The sequence below is a fragment of the Caretta caretta genome, chromosome 5 (assembly GCF_965140235.1).
Source record: "Caretta caretta isolate rCarCar2 chromosome 5, rCarCar1.hap1, whole genome shotgun sequence".
NCBI lineage: Eukaryota > Metazoa > Chordata > Testudines > Cheloniidae > Caretta > Caretta caretta.
The window spans coordinates 51,374,987-51,389,695 of NC_134210.1; the positions used below are offsets into that span (position 1 = coordinate 51,374,987).

The window sequence follows — 14,709 nt, forward strand, 5'->3', positions numbered from 1 at the left end:
TTTTCACGTAACAATGCTGCAAAGTTTTAAACACTTCTGAGGAAAACTACTATCTCTCAACAAAAACTAGGTTGATTTTTTTAAATTAAAATATTTCTCAAGATGTTAAATTTTAATGGGGGCTGTTTGGAGATTTGTGTTTAAAAACATTTTTTGATTTGGGGCCAAACCTACCTGACAGCGCCCTTTAAAATGAAACGTGCCATACAACTTTCACCAAAAGGTTTATGAATTCATTATATATTTTTCCCTAACTACATTTTCAAGGACGATCCATACTGCATATTAATATAGCGGAGATCTCACCTGTGCGACCACAGTGGTTTAAACCAAACATAATAGATTGGATTGTTGTAATGCATTATTGGGAGTTATATCTAAAGACCACCATGAAACGTCAGGTAGTCCAGAAAGTGGTAGTGTTCTTGCTTAGAGGTGCTTCATAAATTGTGTCTGTGCCCCAAGGTCTGCAATGAAAGATCCAATTTGTTTCCATATGTCATTCAACCTGTTTTCACTTCAAAACCTTAAATGGTTTAGAGTCCTGGGTACCAAAGAGATGAACTCTATCCATATGCAGTAAATGACACTTAATATCAACCAAGGTACTGAAGCTAATAGCACTCCTGTTTAAAAAGAGAGGGGACTGGTTGCCAGGTATTTTTTGAGAGATGCCCTCAACTAAAGCTCATTTCTCCCCCAATGGTTTGCTGACCTTCAGAGCACACTGCAAAACTTGTGTTTTCTCCCAGGCTTCTGAGAAGGAGGTAGATTAAAGAGGGTACAGGTAAACTAAGAGAGGATGGTAATTGTGAGACCCAAGCTGAATGAAAACAATTACCATCCTCTCCGAACCAACAATAGTACCTACATGTTATAATTTTTTTACACCATACAAAGGCCCAAAGAGAACACACCAGGTACTTCCATAGGCTAAAATTTGACATTTATAATCCGACGGGGTTGCTAACGCGCAACAAACTGTAACAATGCCAACAGCAGAAGGAGGGATTATGGTTGAGCATTTTAGTCTTACTTTTATTGCTGGATTTCCCCCCCTTAGCTGGTTTTGAGGGGGCAGCTCCCTCTTCAGACAGATTCTCCACTTCCAGTTCAGAATCATCTTTTTTCTTCTTTTTCCTCTTCTTTTTGGTTGTCATTGGCTCCAATATAATCTCTTCTGTCTGTTCAGAGACATTCAGAGATGCTTCATTCTCCTTCTCAGCTGTCCCAGCATCCACTTCTGTTTCTGCATCAGAAATTCTGACACCCTGAGGATCATCCTGGTCATTATCTGCTTCTTCACTGACAACTTTAGCTATCAAAGACAGTACAGTTCCAGGTAAATATACTGGTATTATAAACCAAGAATCTCCAAGGTCTTTCCACTATCAATGTCTGGCGCGTTCATCTATCCATGGCAATATCCTGTCAGATATAGCAACAGAGCCCTAAAAAATGTTTTGGCTTACAACCAACCAGATGCAATCAAGTCTCAGCACAGGTTAACTGATGCTGCAACACACATTTGGGGGACAACCCTTTTATCTGAGACTGCTAAAAATGTCATTCTATACTCAATGCACATCACTTTGCTCTTGTGGTTTTTAGGTTGGGTAGTTACACTGACTGTACTACAATATGAAAATTAGGCACCTGTCTTCCCGGAAAAAAAAAAATCTTACTATTGTGGGTAGATCCTAATTTGTGGCTGCATATGGTATATTACGCTACTGTAGTTTAATTAGATAAATTCTTTGCTTTTACTATATACTACACTACTCAGAAGTATTAGGGACCTAAACTTTCTAGGCAGATTGTTTTCTGGTTTTGGTAAATAGCTTCTAAAAATGACTCAATTACTTTTTTCTTTTTTAAAGCACACTCTGAAATACCAATAGTCAATCACTGCAAAAATCTTGATTTTTATATATAGTGTTCAACACCATGAGTAACTGCTTTTACTTGCATTTTATATTTTTACACTATTTTTTCCCATCCCTCCTCCCCACCCGTATAAGTGACAAATCCAAAATGCAGCACAAGAGTAAAGAAACATGCCTTCTGTACTGCATTAAGTACAAAATAAGTTTTTAGTTGTGGGCTAAAAAATAAATTAACATGTGGTGTGAAATCTACCAGGTAGGAAAAGAGAGCATGATTTCCATTAACTCATATTCATAATCTTATCTAGTAAATTTCAGACAAGTAAATTTCTAAAGACAACAATGGTCTTTAAGAATTGCTTTTTTGGCTGCTACTTCCTAGACAGTCTCACCTTTGTAACAACTTTTCACATATTGTTCTCAAGGCCATTTTCCCTGAAACAGCTTTTGACAGTGGCTAATGTTCAGAGAGTCACAAAATGACATTTAAAAACTATAAATATAGTCTTACACTACTGCTAAAGCAAAACATGCATAAAAATTCATAAAGTTCTTTTTACAAGCATTGAAGTACTATATAAAAAATTTGTGAGCACCCTACGAAGATATTTATTAACAGATCAATCTGAAATACTCCAAAACAGAAATACAACATTCCAAACCAACTATAACCTGATTAAGGTAGTACAATTTTATTTCATATAAAATACCTCTCTAGAAATTGGCTAATACTGTCCCCTAAATGAGCAAATTAAGAACTGAAAACGTCCTTCTAAGAATCCAGTATCACACAAGTCTCCCATTGCCTAAAAGAAATCTGTTCAGAACCGTGAAGTATGAGATTTCTTACAGCAGTGGTTCTCAAAGCCCATCCACCGCTTGTTGAGGGAAAGCCCCTGGCGGGCCGGACTGGTTTGTTTACCTGCCGCGTCCGCAGGTAAACAAACCGGTCCGGCCCGCCAGGGGCTTTCCCTCAACAAGCGGTGGATGGGCTTTGAGAACCACTGTCTTATAGGATTTTTTTTCCTTGTTCAATGACCCAATAGTGAAGCACTATAACAGTATTATTCCGTATTACTATTTTGAAAGGAAAATTTTAAATTAAGTACCTTTTTGCTTTTTCCGAGATTTGGGTGGCTTCTTCTCTTTTGAACTTGGTCTTTTAGTAGCTTTTTGCTTCCTTTTTTTCTCATCTGCCAGTACCTCCTCAAGCAACTGGGCAAAGAATTCAAAGTCAAATGGTCGCTTTTCCTCTGTCCAATTAAAAAAGAGTGAAATATAAAAAGTTAATATTTCACAGTTAATAAAGTTAGTCTTTAAGCTTCTGCTTTTTTAAACCACATAGTTCATTTATGATTTCCATGTTCAATCACCACTTTCCATACTGCACGTTTCATGACTAGTCAGTGTCTTTTACACAAGTGGCACTGAAAGCTTGCAGAGACCAGAGGTAACATATTAGGCGTGCAGAAGCAAATATTCAGGTTGCATCACAATATCAAAATTATGACCCACTGTGCTAAATGAAGTAGACACTCAAATTTCATGACAGGAACAGTAGTACCTATATGGCACTTGTCATTCAAGATTCTCAGAGTGCTCTACCATTAGTAACCAATGGATCCTCAACATGTGAGAGTTAAATGTTACTCCCTATTTCACAGAAAGAATCCGAGACACAGAGAAAGTATATGCTTAGCCCAAATTAGACACCAAATCAACAACAGAGCTGGGACTAAAAGCTAAAAATTTTACTTTCAGTCTTGTACTTTAACAACTATACTATCCTCTAAATGTTAAGTATTACAAACAAACACCCTGTTGTAGAATTAATTTATTGGATCAAACAAACTAAAGCCCCTAAAAAATTACATAGTCATAACACTTAATCAGAAGAATTTAGCTAAGTAAAAAAACTTACTGAATGCTTTATCTATCCTCCATCCATTTGCTTTTTCCTCACGTTTAAACTTGTTCTGAAAAAATGTATATTGTAAATTATATTAATCCTTCTCCACTAAGCAAATGTTACAGTACTAAAGATATAGAAGGTAGCAAATCAGGATAAAATACTCCTTTAGTTAGGGAAAACGTTGCCCACAAAGAAACAAGGTTGTAAATCAAACCAGTGTGTTACAAGTATATCTACTTCAAATTAGGAAGTTGAACTAATTTGTATCAGATCAAGAAGCATCTTATCCATTTCAGACATATTACTCTGGATATTAACTGCATTCTGAAAACGTACTGTTACTACAAACTTTACCCCGGAACCAAATACCATCAAAAATTATTAATACTAAAATACTGTATAAACAGCATGCAAGAGGTTGAGAACAAAAGCAAATGCTGACAATTGCACTGGTAATATCATTCTCTGCTTTACTTACCTTTATCTCCGTTCTTGCTCTGTGAGGAAACAGCTGACCAATCAGAGAGAAGTCTGTTCCTACCATGCTGATAGCTAAGAAGAACATGTCAGTTTCTGGAACAAAGATAAAATAAACTAAAATATCTCTATCTTTACACGCGCGCACACACACACACATTGAATGCTATTCTTTTTACTATATGAACCAAAATCTTTACATTTAAGAGTAAAAAAAATATGTATATCCAATATATTCAGACAGAGCTAAATTCCAAACCAGACCATTATTCCAGTTCATAGTTTCACAGAGTTTAAGGCCAAAAAGGATCATCTGAACTCCTCTAACCCACAGGCCATTACATTTCACCCAGCTACCCCGTATTCAAAGTTATTGTTATTTGAGTTTGCTTTATTTTATACTTTTTCTGCTTATCACATTGTAAAGCATCTTGATACTCCTGAGCAATGCTGTACAAATGTTTATCTAGGTACTTACGGCATCAGTGTAGCTTCTGAGCATCTAGCAACATGGAGAAAGTATCAAGCTAATTACTGTAAGTGAATATATATCCAATACACTTGAAATTATTCACTGATTCCCCACCCTTCATAGTCGAATACACTAAATAACACTGAAAAATATTTTCCTCATGTCGTGACTTAAGAAGAAGGGAGAGGTGATTCAGGTACTACTAACACTATTCACTCCGGTAAAGACCAGTTTGGAGAAGACTTCTATTTCTCTAAAACTTAAATAATGTAATTTTGTTAATAAGTAAGCTATTAAGTCAGGAAGATAAACACTGAAGTAATTAAAAATGATCATCATGTATCAGGAATAATGTTCATGTTTTAAGAGCTTACTCAAAATAAGTTGCTTCTGTGGTTATCAAATACTTCACATTCACACCAGCTTTTAACCACCTGAAAATCAATTCCCTCTATACTACGTCTTTGTGAACAGTATACTTTGACGTTAAATAATGCATGTTCTAAACAAAGAATTTGGCTTCTGCAGATCATACAATTTTGACTATGAATAACCACTCAGCACATTTGCTGAAAATATTTTTCTCCTGAGGTTTAGCTTATTTTATATGCTATTACTTACAATCACTATTGTGATTGTATAGTTGTATTTTGTACACACATGGGAGTATTGATAATACTATGTTTAATTTAAAAAAAAAAAAACAGCTTTGCCCCTAACAATTTTGTTCTCTTGCATTTCACAAACATTTAGAAGTTTCCTTTGTTTTCAATTAACAAGCTTATTTTTATTTATGTATCAGTATCAATGGAGAATTAATGCTTAGGGAATGTTATTTTATAGAGTTCTCAGATTAAAAGAATACTAAGAATTGTCACATTTTGGGCTTAAGTTACTCCATGTGTTACTTTCTTAAATACATCTTTATTACTACTATTATCATATCAATTGTCAACAAAAAGAACAATCTAGATTTTTAAAATAAGCAAACACTCATCTCACTAATTCTGCAGAGTACTAGATCAACATTAATTCATTAATTTTAATTTTCATCTTATTCTTTATTAATCAAACCACAAAAATAGAACAAAACATTGTATTTTTTTAACTGCTCTTTATTTACAAAGAGTAGCAGTATTCCAAAGAATTCATGAGAGAATCAGGAATGAAACACCACAATCTTCCACCCAAAGGTTTGAGAAGTGTTCTCATACACAGTGATCTCTACCACACTGTGCTGCCGGCAAATAATAATGGCCAAATTCTGGTAGATACAAGCATAGTGTCCTGCACCCACAAAACATATGTGCACATATACACGATGCACGATATCCCTCACACCATCTATTCCTAAACCATGCTGGAAGGGCTGTATGCATAACTGCTGCCGGATTAGGAAGCACACATGATTTAATATGCAGTTTATACATCTGGTCCCCAGTCCCATAATGGCCCTCCTGTCACGGACACATTGGAGTGGCAACCAGCTTCCAGCCCATTATCTCACTAGGTGTGGGGTTTCTTGAGTATGCATATGCTCAACACAAACTAGAACTTTGCTCATTAAGGCCCTTATCCTACAACTATTAAATAAGTGATTAACTTTACACATGAATAGATCCATTGAGGTCAATGCGACTACTCACATGTGTAAAACGTACGTTTGCAAGTGTCTGCAGGATCAGGGCTTAGTCTTCTACAGACTCAAAACTTGAAACTAAAGTATACCTACCTTTATTTGACCACGGCTTGGTATAGAAACTTTTTCTAAAGCTGGAATAGGTAGTTGTGGAGCCACGCTCAAAGATAGGATCATTTTCTTCTACAACACATGACCCTTTTGTCCTTAAAACTTCTACAGTTAAACTGAAAAGAAGAAAGCAACCCATGAATGTCAGACATCAGAAATGTCATTGGGGCAATAAAAACTGGAGAACCACATTTTATGTCTGTTGAGAACCTGAGAATTAAGACTCTTCCTGCCATACTCCAAGTTCACATCAATTTAACTAGGTTTCACTACCATGCCAATATCTCTCTATTATATGAATTAGAGAATATTGGGGATTGATATTAATCTAGTTAAATTACATACAGTAGAACCTCAGAGTTACAAACAGCAGTCACACAAACTGACCAGTCAACCACACCCCTCATTTGGAACTAGAAGTACACAATCAGACAGCAGAGACCAACAACAACAAAAAAGCAAATACAGTACAGTACTGCATTAAATGTAAACTACTAAAAAAATAAAGGGAAAGTTTTTAAGAAAAAAAGGACTTGAAAAGGTAAGGAAACTGGTTCTGTGCTTGTTTAATTTAAATTAAGATGGTTAAAAGCAGCATTTTTTTCTGCAGTAAAGTTTCAAAGCTGTATTAAGTCAACATTCAGTTGTAAACTTTTGAAAAAAATAACCACGTTTTGTTCAGAGTTACGAACAACCTCCATTCCCTAGGTGTTCTTCTGAGGTTCTACTGTAATTACATTCACTCTAACATTTTAGAAATATGGAACACATATACATTAAGTGTAGTGAAGAGTCCAATATCTCAAAAATGTTTGTCCAATTAGTCTTAAACTCCAAGAAAACTCTTTTGCAAGGTCACGTATGGGAAATTCTTCATTTCCTTTTGACTGTTCCAACTTCCTCTACCAGAACATCCCTAAGCTCCTGTAGCAACTCAAATCCTGACTGTGTAATGATGCATTGTGTATAGCCCTAATTTGCTATCCAACATGGAAATAAATTGTAGGTGTTATGTAAAATTATGAAGCCAGATAGTTAACTCAGTTAGCAGGAGTTACACTGTTAACCACTCTGGAAACCAGACAGTAATTCATCAGACACACATAGCACAGGAGTCAGTTGCAGAATATCAGTTACCTTTCTTCATCCAGAATAATTGTACCATCTTCTGCTACTTTCACTCGAGGAACTAGAAGAGGACCATCATTCTCCTCCCCTTCCTCTGGCTCAGTCTCAGCCTCCTCATCTTCATGGTCAGGAACATGTATCTCTTCTGATCTACAATTTTGAAAGATTAACACTTCAGAACATACACACAAGAAGCATTTTCTTCTGCTCGCTATGTATCTGCTAGATTACCCCACACATTATTCAGACACCTAGCTAAAACCCCCACAATTTTATAAATCTTCAGATTAATGTTTTATCAGTTATATTTTGATATATGAAAATGTCAGTTGGCTTGATGCATGTAAAATTAACACCACAAACAAACTTTAACATGACGTTAACTGGCTGCAACAATAACTTTCCTTGAATTACAAGTACTCCCTGTCATAATAATGATTAAAAACACAAATGTAACATGATCAACCTATTACCATGAATAACATCACAGCTAGCCTGCCTCAAGAAGTCTGAGTGAACAGATTGATTTCTACATTCTGCTCCTGGACAATGTATCTAATGACTACCATTTCCCCTCCATCTTCCCGCCACCTAAAATAATTAATTTAAAACAAAGGAATAAATTTATCACAACAATAAGTTAGGAACCAGACAATCCCTTCTACATTACTGATTATACATAAAATGTACTTCTTTTCCAACAGAAGGCATTTTGATGTTAAGTACCATAGACACAAAGACTTACTCTTTCATTTGGACCTGTGTAGAAGTCTTCTCAGTTTTCTTTTCTTCTGCCAGAGAAGACCTATTAATGAATATTAGAGATATGACAATATTCACTGATGCATAGATTTACTCTAACAGAAAAAAAAAAAACACCCCCAAACTCTGTTCTAAATCTGAAGGCAAAACATCTTTACATCATGCTAGTGCATCATCTAATTTCACAATCTGTATATACTGCTAAGTGACTTGAGCAACTTAAGGTTCTAGAAATGAATAGTTCAGGAGAATTAGTAATGGGATAGAGAACCTGATGTCATTTCACATCATCTGTCTGAATCCACTACATAACATCATAGTACTACGCTAAAATGCAATAGGGTATTTTTAGTTCATGCTAGCTATATAGACCCATTAGCGTGGAACTTGTTAGCGCACATTAGAAATCATATCCATGTAGCACACACTGCTACTCCATGTAGACATACCATGAGTTCTTTGATCTCAGACCAGTTACCAGTGAACAGCTAACAGTGCCACTGCTACCAGCACAATTTGCAACAACATTAGCAAGGCAAGTAAAAGTGCCAAACTTCCAGTGGACACGGAAAATGAACTTCCTACCCTACTACTCCTAAGGCTGGTCCTTCCAGGTAGGGATTATATTGCCAGAGGTTTGACATTATTTTCGTGCCTTGTTCCATACTACACATGATTAAGAATATAATTTAGTCATGGAGGTCACGGATTCTGTGACTTTACTGGACCGCCATGACTTCAGCTTCAGCTGTCAGCAGCGCAGCCAGAGCCGGGGTCCCCCTCATCCCCCGCAGCTGAGGCCATGCACTCAACCCCTGCGGCTTCAACAGACGCCAGAGCCATTGTTGGTGGCCCCACTGCACGGCTTCTGCGGGGTGTGGAGCCGGAGCTGTGCCCCGCCCCCCCCGCATGGTGGTGGGGCTAAAGATGTTAGCCCCCGCCATGGGGATTCAGGTGTCATTTCTTTCCTCCCGCTCTACCGCATGATTTTTAGTAAAAGTCATGGACAGGTCAGGGCTCTCATAAATTTTTGTTTATTGCTCAACTTGTCTGTAACTTTTACTAAAAATAACCATGACAAAATCTTAACCTTACTTCTGTTACATGGAACACCCATACTCCAAGTTGATACCATACGGTCACTACCCTCTCAAGACACACCTCAGCCATGATGCCTATTAAAAAAGTCAACCAACATATGATGGCTACACTGAAGGGCAGCTTATATTTAATCTACAATTAGGAAAAATTCAAGTATATGTTCATGTATACACACAGATTTGATTATGTCATACCACCCTTCACTTATTACTTGTCTATATACATTGAAATACTTCAGGGTATGGACTGGGTCTCCGTATGTTTGTACAGAACTTAACACAAGACCCTATTCCCAATTGCAATATAAATACCAAGTAATAGTGATACAGCATTCAGAAGCTTACACTGCTACTGCTCATGCTTTACCTCTTCTACTGATAAACTGGACTTCCATATTCAGGGGTATCAGTATAATACATTTCACAAGGATTAAATTAGTAGACACAGACAAAAACAATTTACCTTTAAGAAAAGAGAACTGTACTTACTTCATAGGATTGTTTTCTGGTAGGTAGTATATCAAGTCTCTCATAGTCATTTTGGAATGATCTGGTGGAGTTTTCCCTTCAATTACCGTAGGTCTATTTTTCCATCTTTTCTACATACCAAAGACACGTTTATTTAGATTTTTCTTTACTCACACAAATTATATAATGTAAATATTTATTTTTATATGTGCCTGGTCTAATTTTTCTCTACCATTATTGTAACTTTTTGATTTTACAGTGTACATTTCTCAAAGACATCATCAACCTGGCTTTTCAAGAGACCTCAATGCTCTGTGTGGGTATGAGTGCATAGACCCAGAAGCCAAGACACACTGGACAGATGGTCTAGTATCAGAGACTAAAAGGACTGAGGTGTGCCAAACCAAGGAGCCTGAGACACTTTAGATGATATTTGATCTTTGCCTAATTCAAAATAAAACAAATAGTGAACTTCTACAGGATTACAACTGTTGGGTTTTCATATAAATGATGAATTCAACTTTTAAAAATGAACACTATCAATTAAAAAAATAGTTAAAAGTCGTTTCAGACACTATGAATGCTCCTATGAATACCCAATTATTATTATTGTTGGCAGAGAGATTAAGGACCTGTCATAGTGCATTAAACCACTTTTTTTTTTAAACTGACTAGTTTTCAAGTTGACTTATCCACCTAAAGGAAAGCTGCTGCCTCTTTTCCTTCTCATGTGTGTCTTCTCTACTGATATATACAAATATCTTACACTGTGCTGCTGAATTCAGTTTTCATTAGGCTCATGAGGTTTAATAGTTAAGTGTTTTAACATCCCCATAAGATTGCTCAACTATAAAATGGTGGATATTGGTTAACAGAATAATAGTAGAGAAGTGAGCTGTCCAACGTAACAGAACTGAGTCAATAACAAAGTTGAGTACAGAACACAAGAGTCCCAATTCTCAGCCCCCGCTGTCGTATTTACCAATGATAAAAATACATAGTAAAAATAGTAAGCATTCTGGCTGGCATGTTAGCAGGAGTATTATTATGTCACATAAAGGTCCATTAGTAGAATCACCTGACCAACACCACCACAAAAATCATTTTTATACAAAAACACTCACTCCTGTGATAGGACAAGAGCTACTAGACCCCATCATAGGCTGCCAGCACTATGCTGCTGACATCACAGTTATCATAGATTACCTACTGGAATTGACCCTCAGGGATCAGGCAAATGTTGATCCCCTTTTTTGTTGCCTCTCCGCCCAAAATTCCCAAAGCAGGACCTTACCATTTTCTCTTTCTTCAGCTCTTCTTTGAGCATCTCTCTTAACTTCTGAGCTTTGAGGATTCTTTCACGGTCTGAGCATTTTTGTTTATCTTTTGTTAGAGGCGGTTTTGTATGTGGCATTTCCTCTTGTGTAGGTCTTCCTTGGGTAGGTCTCTCCTTGAGAGGACAGGGTGTGTTCTTCTGGAGGATTTCGTCATTTCTGAGAGCAGTTACACCCACATTTGGCTCTTTGCTCACTGATTTTTTAAGTGGAGAAAACTGTGGCACTTGTGGGACAGGTGTTTTCTTTTCAGGCAGTATGGGAGACTTTGGAGAGCTTTCTGTATTGCTCTTCTCTGATGGATAGGATTCCTTCTGAAGTGAAGAGTTACCATTAGTAACAGACTGAGGTACTTGTTTTTGAGAAGACTTTGATACTGAACGTTGTGCAGATGGAAGTGTAACTCTGGGTTTTGCCAGATTAGGCATAGTGGATATTCGTTTTCTTCTCTGTAAAGGTGTATCTGCAGGTTTCCTAGCTTCTCCATCATCATTGGCAGCACCAGTCCTTTCATCTCTATGGAAAATTAAAACAAATATCTTACTCTTACAATGACAGTTTTGCTACTTTTAAGATTGCATTGAAGCATGCACATCTAAAGCCTAAATATAGTACTAAAGAAAAGTGTATTACTTTGAGAACCTTATCCAAGAATCCATACTTAACCAAACCAAGACATATTGAATGTTGCCTCATAAATTAAGTAAAATATTGATTCTTATGTCCAAAAATTACGGACCTCAAAATATTAACAAGTTTTTAGCAACAGTGATTAACATTTAAGTATTCAGACTGGTTTTTGTTGTTGTTTTTTGATGGAATGCTCTTTACCTTCAATATCAACACACTCATAGATCACCAAGTAATAAAATACTGGAGAATAGTTTATGCCCAAAATTGAAATTGTATAAAAATATTTAACAAACTCAGACATAACAACCATTTTTATGATTTTTAGGGGTCAGGAAAAAGGCTTAATTTAAATTCCTCTGCAGTATTTGCAACTCAAATATTATATCACTCTGTAACTCCTTAAAACCCAGAGTGAAACCGACAAAAGGCTACTCTACTTTCACTATTCTATGCTAAGTGTACAAAAAGTCTGCAGCCTTTCCTAGGTGAGTACTATTAGTTTCTACAGGAAGTCAATCTTTGTTTAAAATGAAACTAAGTTTCTAACACTTAAGGTTGCAAAGACAATATTCCCAACATGAACCTAGTGCAAACCAATGTACTATTGTCTTCCAGCTCTGCAGACCACTCCAGTGCCTCAACTGCTGATCATTGCTTGGTCAAGATAAAGCAGAGGTAAACTGCAAAGATTTTTTTTAAATGAGGATTGTGCTTTTTTTTTGGTTCTACATGATATATATAAAAAGGCCTGGATGGTGAGTCCCTGGTTGTATTTTAACTTTCAAAGTACCAGGAATGTCAAGTCTTAATAAAATACAACTCCACAAAATGTCAGGTATATTTTTCAAGCTCTGTGGTAAAATCATTTAGACACTTTAAAATGGACAAAGTACTAAGTAACATTTAACAATTTTAATCTGGACTGTTTCTTTAACTCTAGGTGTAAATCCAAGAAAGTGTTGCCCATCCTAATTCATAGATATACAGCCAAGTTTTGGTAACAAAAAAAAAAAACAAAAAAAAAAAAACACCCGTTTGCTGCTGCTGTTTTTTAATGGCCCCCCTCAAATTTCAGTGTTACATAACTAGGAGCAGTATACTTTCCTTGAGCTGTGTTCTGAGGACCTCCACCATTGATTTCAATGAGAACTGTGCAAATCAAGGTAATATCTGGCTCCAGAGTGAATCATTATTATAATGGTTTCTTAATACTTGCTCTAGTGTCCTAAGATGTTATAGAAAAAAAGATATAACTTCCTATGTGCCACTGCAATAAAACAGTAGATTAATAACAACAGAAAAAGGTCTGTACTTATGAAAAAGATAAAATTATTCAGTTCTAGGGAAATCAACACTAAACTTCCAAGTACTAACTTCAACCACAAATTTTAAATATTAAACCCCCGCACCTAGGCAGGTATCAATTTATTTCAATGGAGGCCCTTCCACATGAGGCTTATTACAGGATTGGGGACTATAACATAAAGAAAGAATAATTATGTACAAAAAATACCTATATAGCCATTTATTTCTAAACCAAGGCGTAGCACTGGTTGCATTTTTAGTTATCTTAGACCTAGCAAATAGTGCCCTCTCATCCTGCAGTAATATGTACTTGGCAACTTCAAACACGGCAAACCCAAGCCAACGAGGGAACCACCTTCAGACAGGAAAAATATCTCCTGAAATAAAGGGAGACAGACGCGTAGAAGGCGTTGGACACCTGACAGCTCCCAAGCACGGTGCGTGCAGCTGCGGTGTGAGGCGCGGTGTGGAGGGCAAGAGCAGGCAGACTGCTGGCCATGATGGTAGGCAGCTCCCAAAGCTTTCCAGATACCTGAGAACCTGTACAGGACTGAAGCCTCCAAGCAGCGCCCTCCCAGCGGTTGCTGGTCCTGGTCCTGCTCCCCGGGGCTGTACGGAGCTGGGGCAGCTCCTGACGGCGAGACTTGCCCACGGCGGCTGGGTGGGGCTAGAGCCGCGCAGACCCCGGTACACAGCGCGAGTTGCGGGACTCACCTGCTCCCCGGCTGTTCCCCCTCCGGCTGGGGCGGGGGGTCCGGGCGGGGACCGGCAGCGGCTCCGGGAGAGGCTGTCGCGCTGGGCTGCGGCTCTTTCCTTGCCGGCGGGGAGGCGGAATCCTGGCCGCCCTGCGGCTCCGGGGCCGCCGGGGCGCAGCCGCCGCCCCTACCCCCGAGCCTCACGTTGGGCTTCACGCTGAGCCTGGCTCGGCGGAACATGTTGCCGGGCTGCTCCCCGAGCCCGTCGCTCAGGCGCGGGAGGAAAGAGCTCGGTCCGGCCCCTGGGAGCGGCGAGGGGGGAGGTCACTCCCTCGCGGCCAGGGAAACGCTAGAGCCAAGTGTCCCCTCTCCGGCGGCGCCGCCTCATGTCACTTGCCGCACACCGGGTGCGGGTCCCCCTTCCCCGCCGTGTACAGGGCCTGGCGCAGCCAAACGTCATCAACCTGCGACTGGCCGCAGGGGGAAAACTACGTTCCAACGTGACGCGTCAGAAGGCGGGGTAAGTGGAGCGTGTTCCCCCGCTAGACCTTCCGTAACTAGTGGAGATTGTGGCCAAAGTGACGGGGAGCCGGAGGGGACAAAAAGTGTTGTGTATCGCGAGTCTGTGCCTCGCGGGGTATGGGGTGTTTGTTAAAGCGCGCCCCACATACGCACGCTCCCCAGTGCCTGGAGGTCTGTGATGTGAGAATCTCAGCTTTCCTTTAAAACTGTCACTTTTCTAGCCTTTGTGTTTTGACAGAGTTGAAAAGGGCTCATACAAAAAAGC

At 38.6% G+C, this 14,709-nt stretch overlaps 1 protein-coding gene across 3 annotated transcripts in view; it reads right to left on the reverse strand.

Moving 5' to 3' along the window:
• Nucleotides 1-14,397, reverse strand: part of BDP1 (BDP1 general transcription factor IIIB subunit) — a 71,528-nt gene extending 57,131 nt beyond the window's left edge. For 2 of the 3 annotated variants that reach the window (XR_007356646.2, XM_048849924.2), the window contains exons 1-10: nucleotides 13,942-14,397; nucleotides 11,250-11,805; nucleotides 9,977-10,086; nucleotides 8,371-8,430; nucleotides 7,635-7,775; nucleotides 6,480-6,613; nucleotides 4,277-4,371; nucleotides 3,808-3,862; nucleotides 2,996-3,139; nucleotides 1,037-1,318 (exon numbers count right to left, since the gene is read on the reverse strand). Coding sequence is in view for 2 of the 3 variants with exons in the window: in XM_048849924.2 (XP_048705881.2) it covers nucleotides 1,037-1,318; nucleotides 2,996-3,139; nucleotides 3,808-3,862; nucleotides 4,277-4,371; nucleotides 6,480-6,613; nucleotides 7,635-7,775; nucleotides 8,371-8,430; nucleotides 9,977-10,086; nucleotides 11,250-11,805; nucleotides 13,942-14,162 (1,798 nt within the window). In the remaining variant the exon portion in view is untranslated. The remainder of the gene's footprint in view (nucleotides 1-1,036; nucleotides 1,319-2,995; nucleotides 3,140-3,807; nucleotides 3,863-4,276; nucleotides 4,372-6,479; nucleotides 6,614-7,634; nucleotides 7,776-8,370; nucleotides 8,431-9,976; nucleotides 10,087-11,249; nucleotides 11,806-13,941) is intronic. The other variant, XM_048849927.2, reaches the window with a different exon arrangement.
• Between the last annotated feature and the right edge of the window lie 312 nt (nucleotides 14,398-14,709).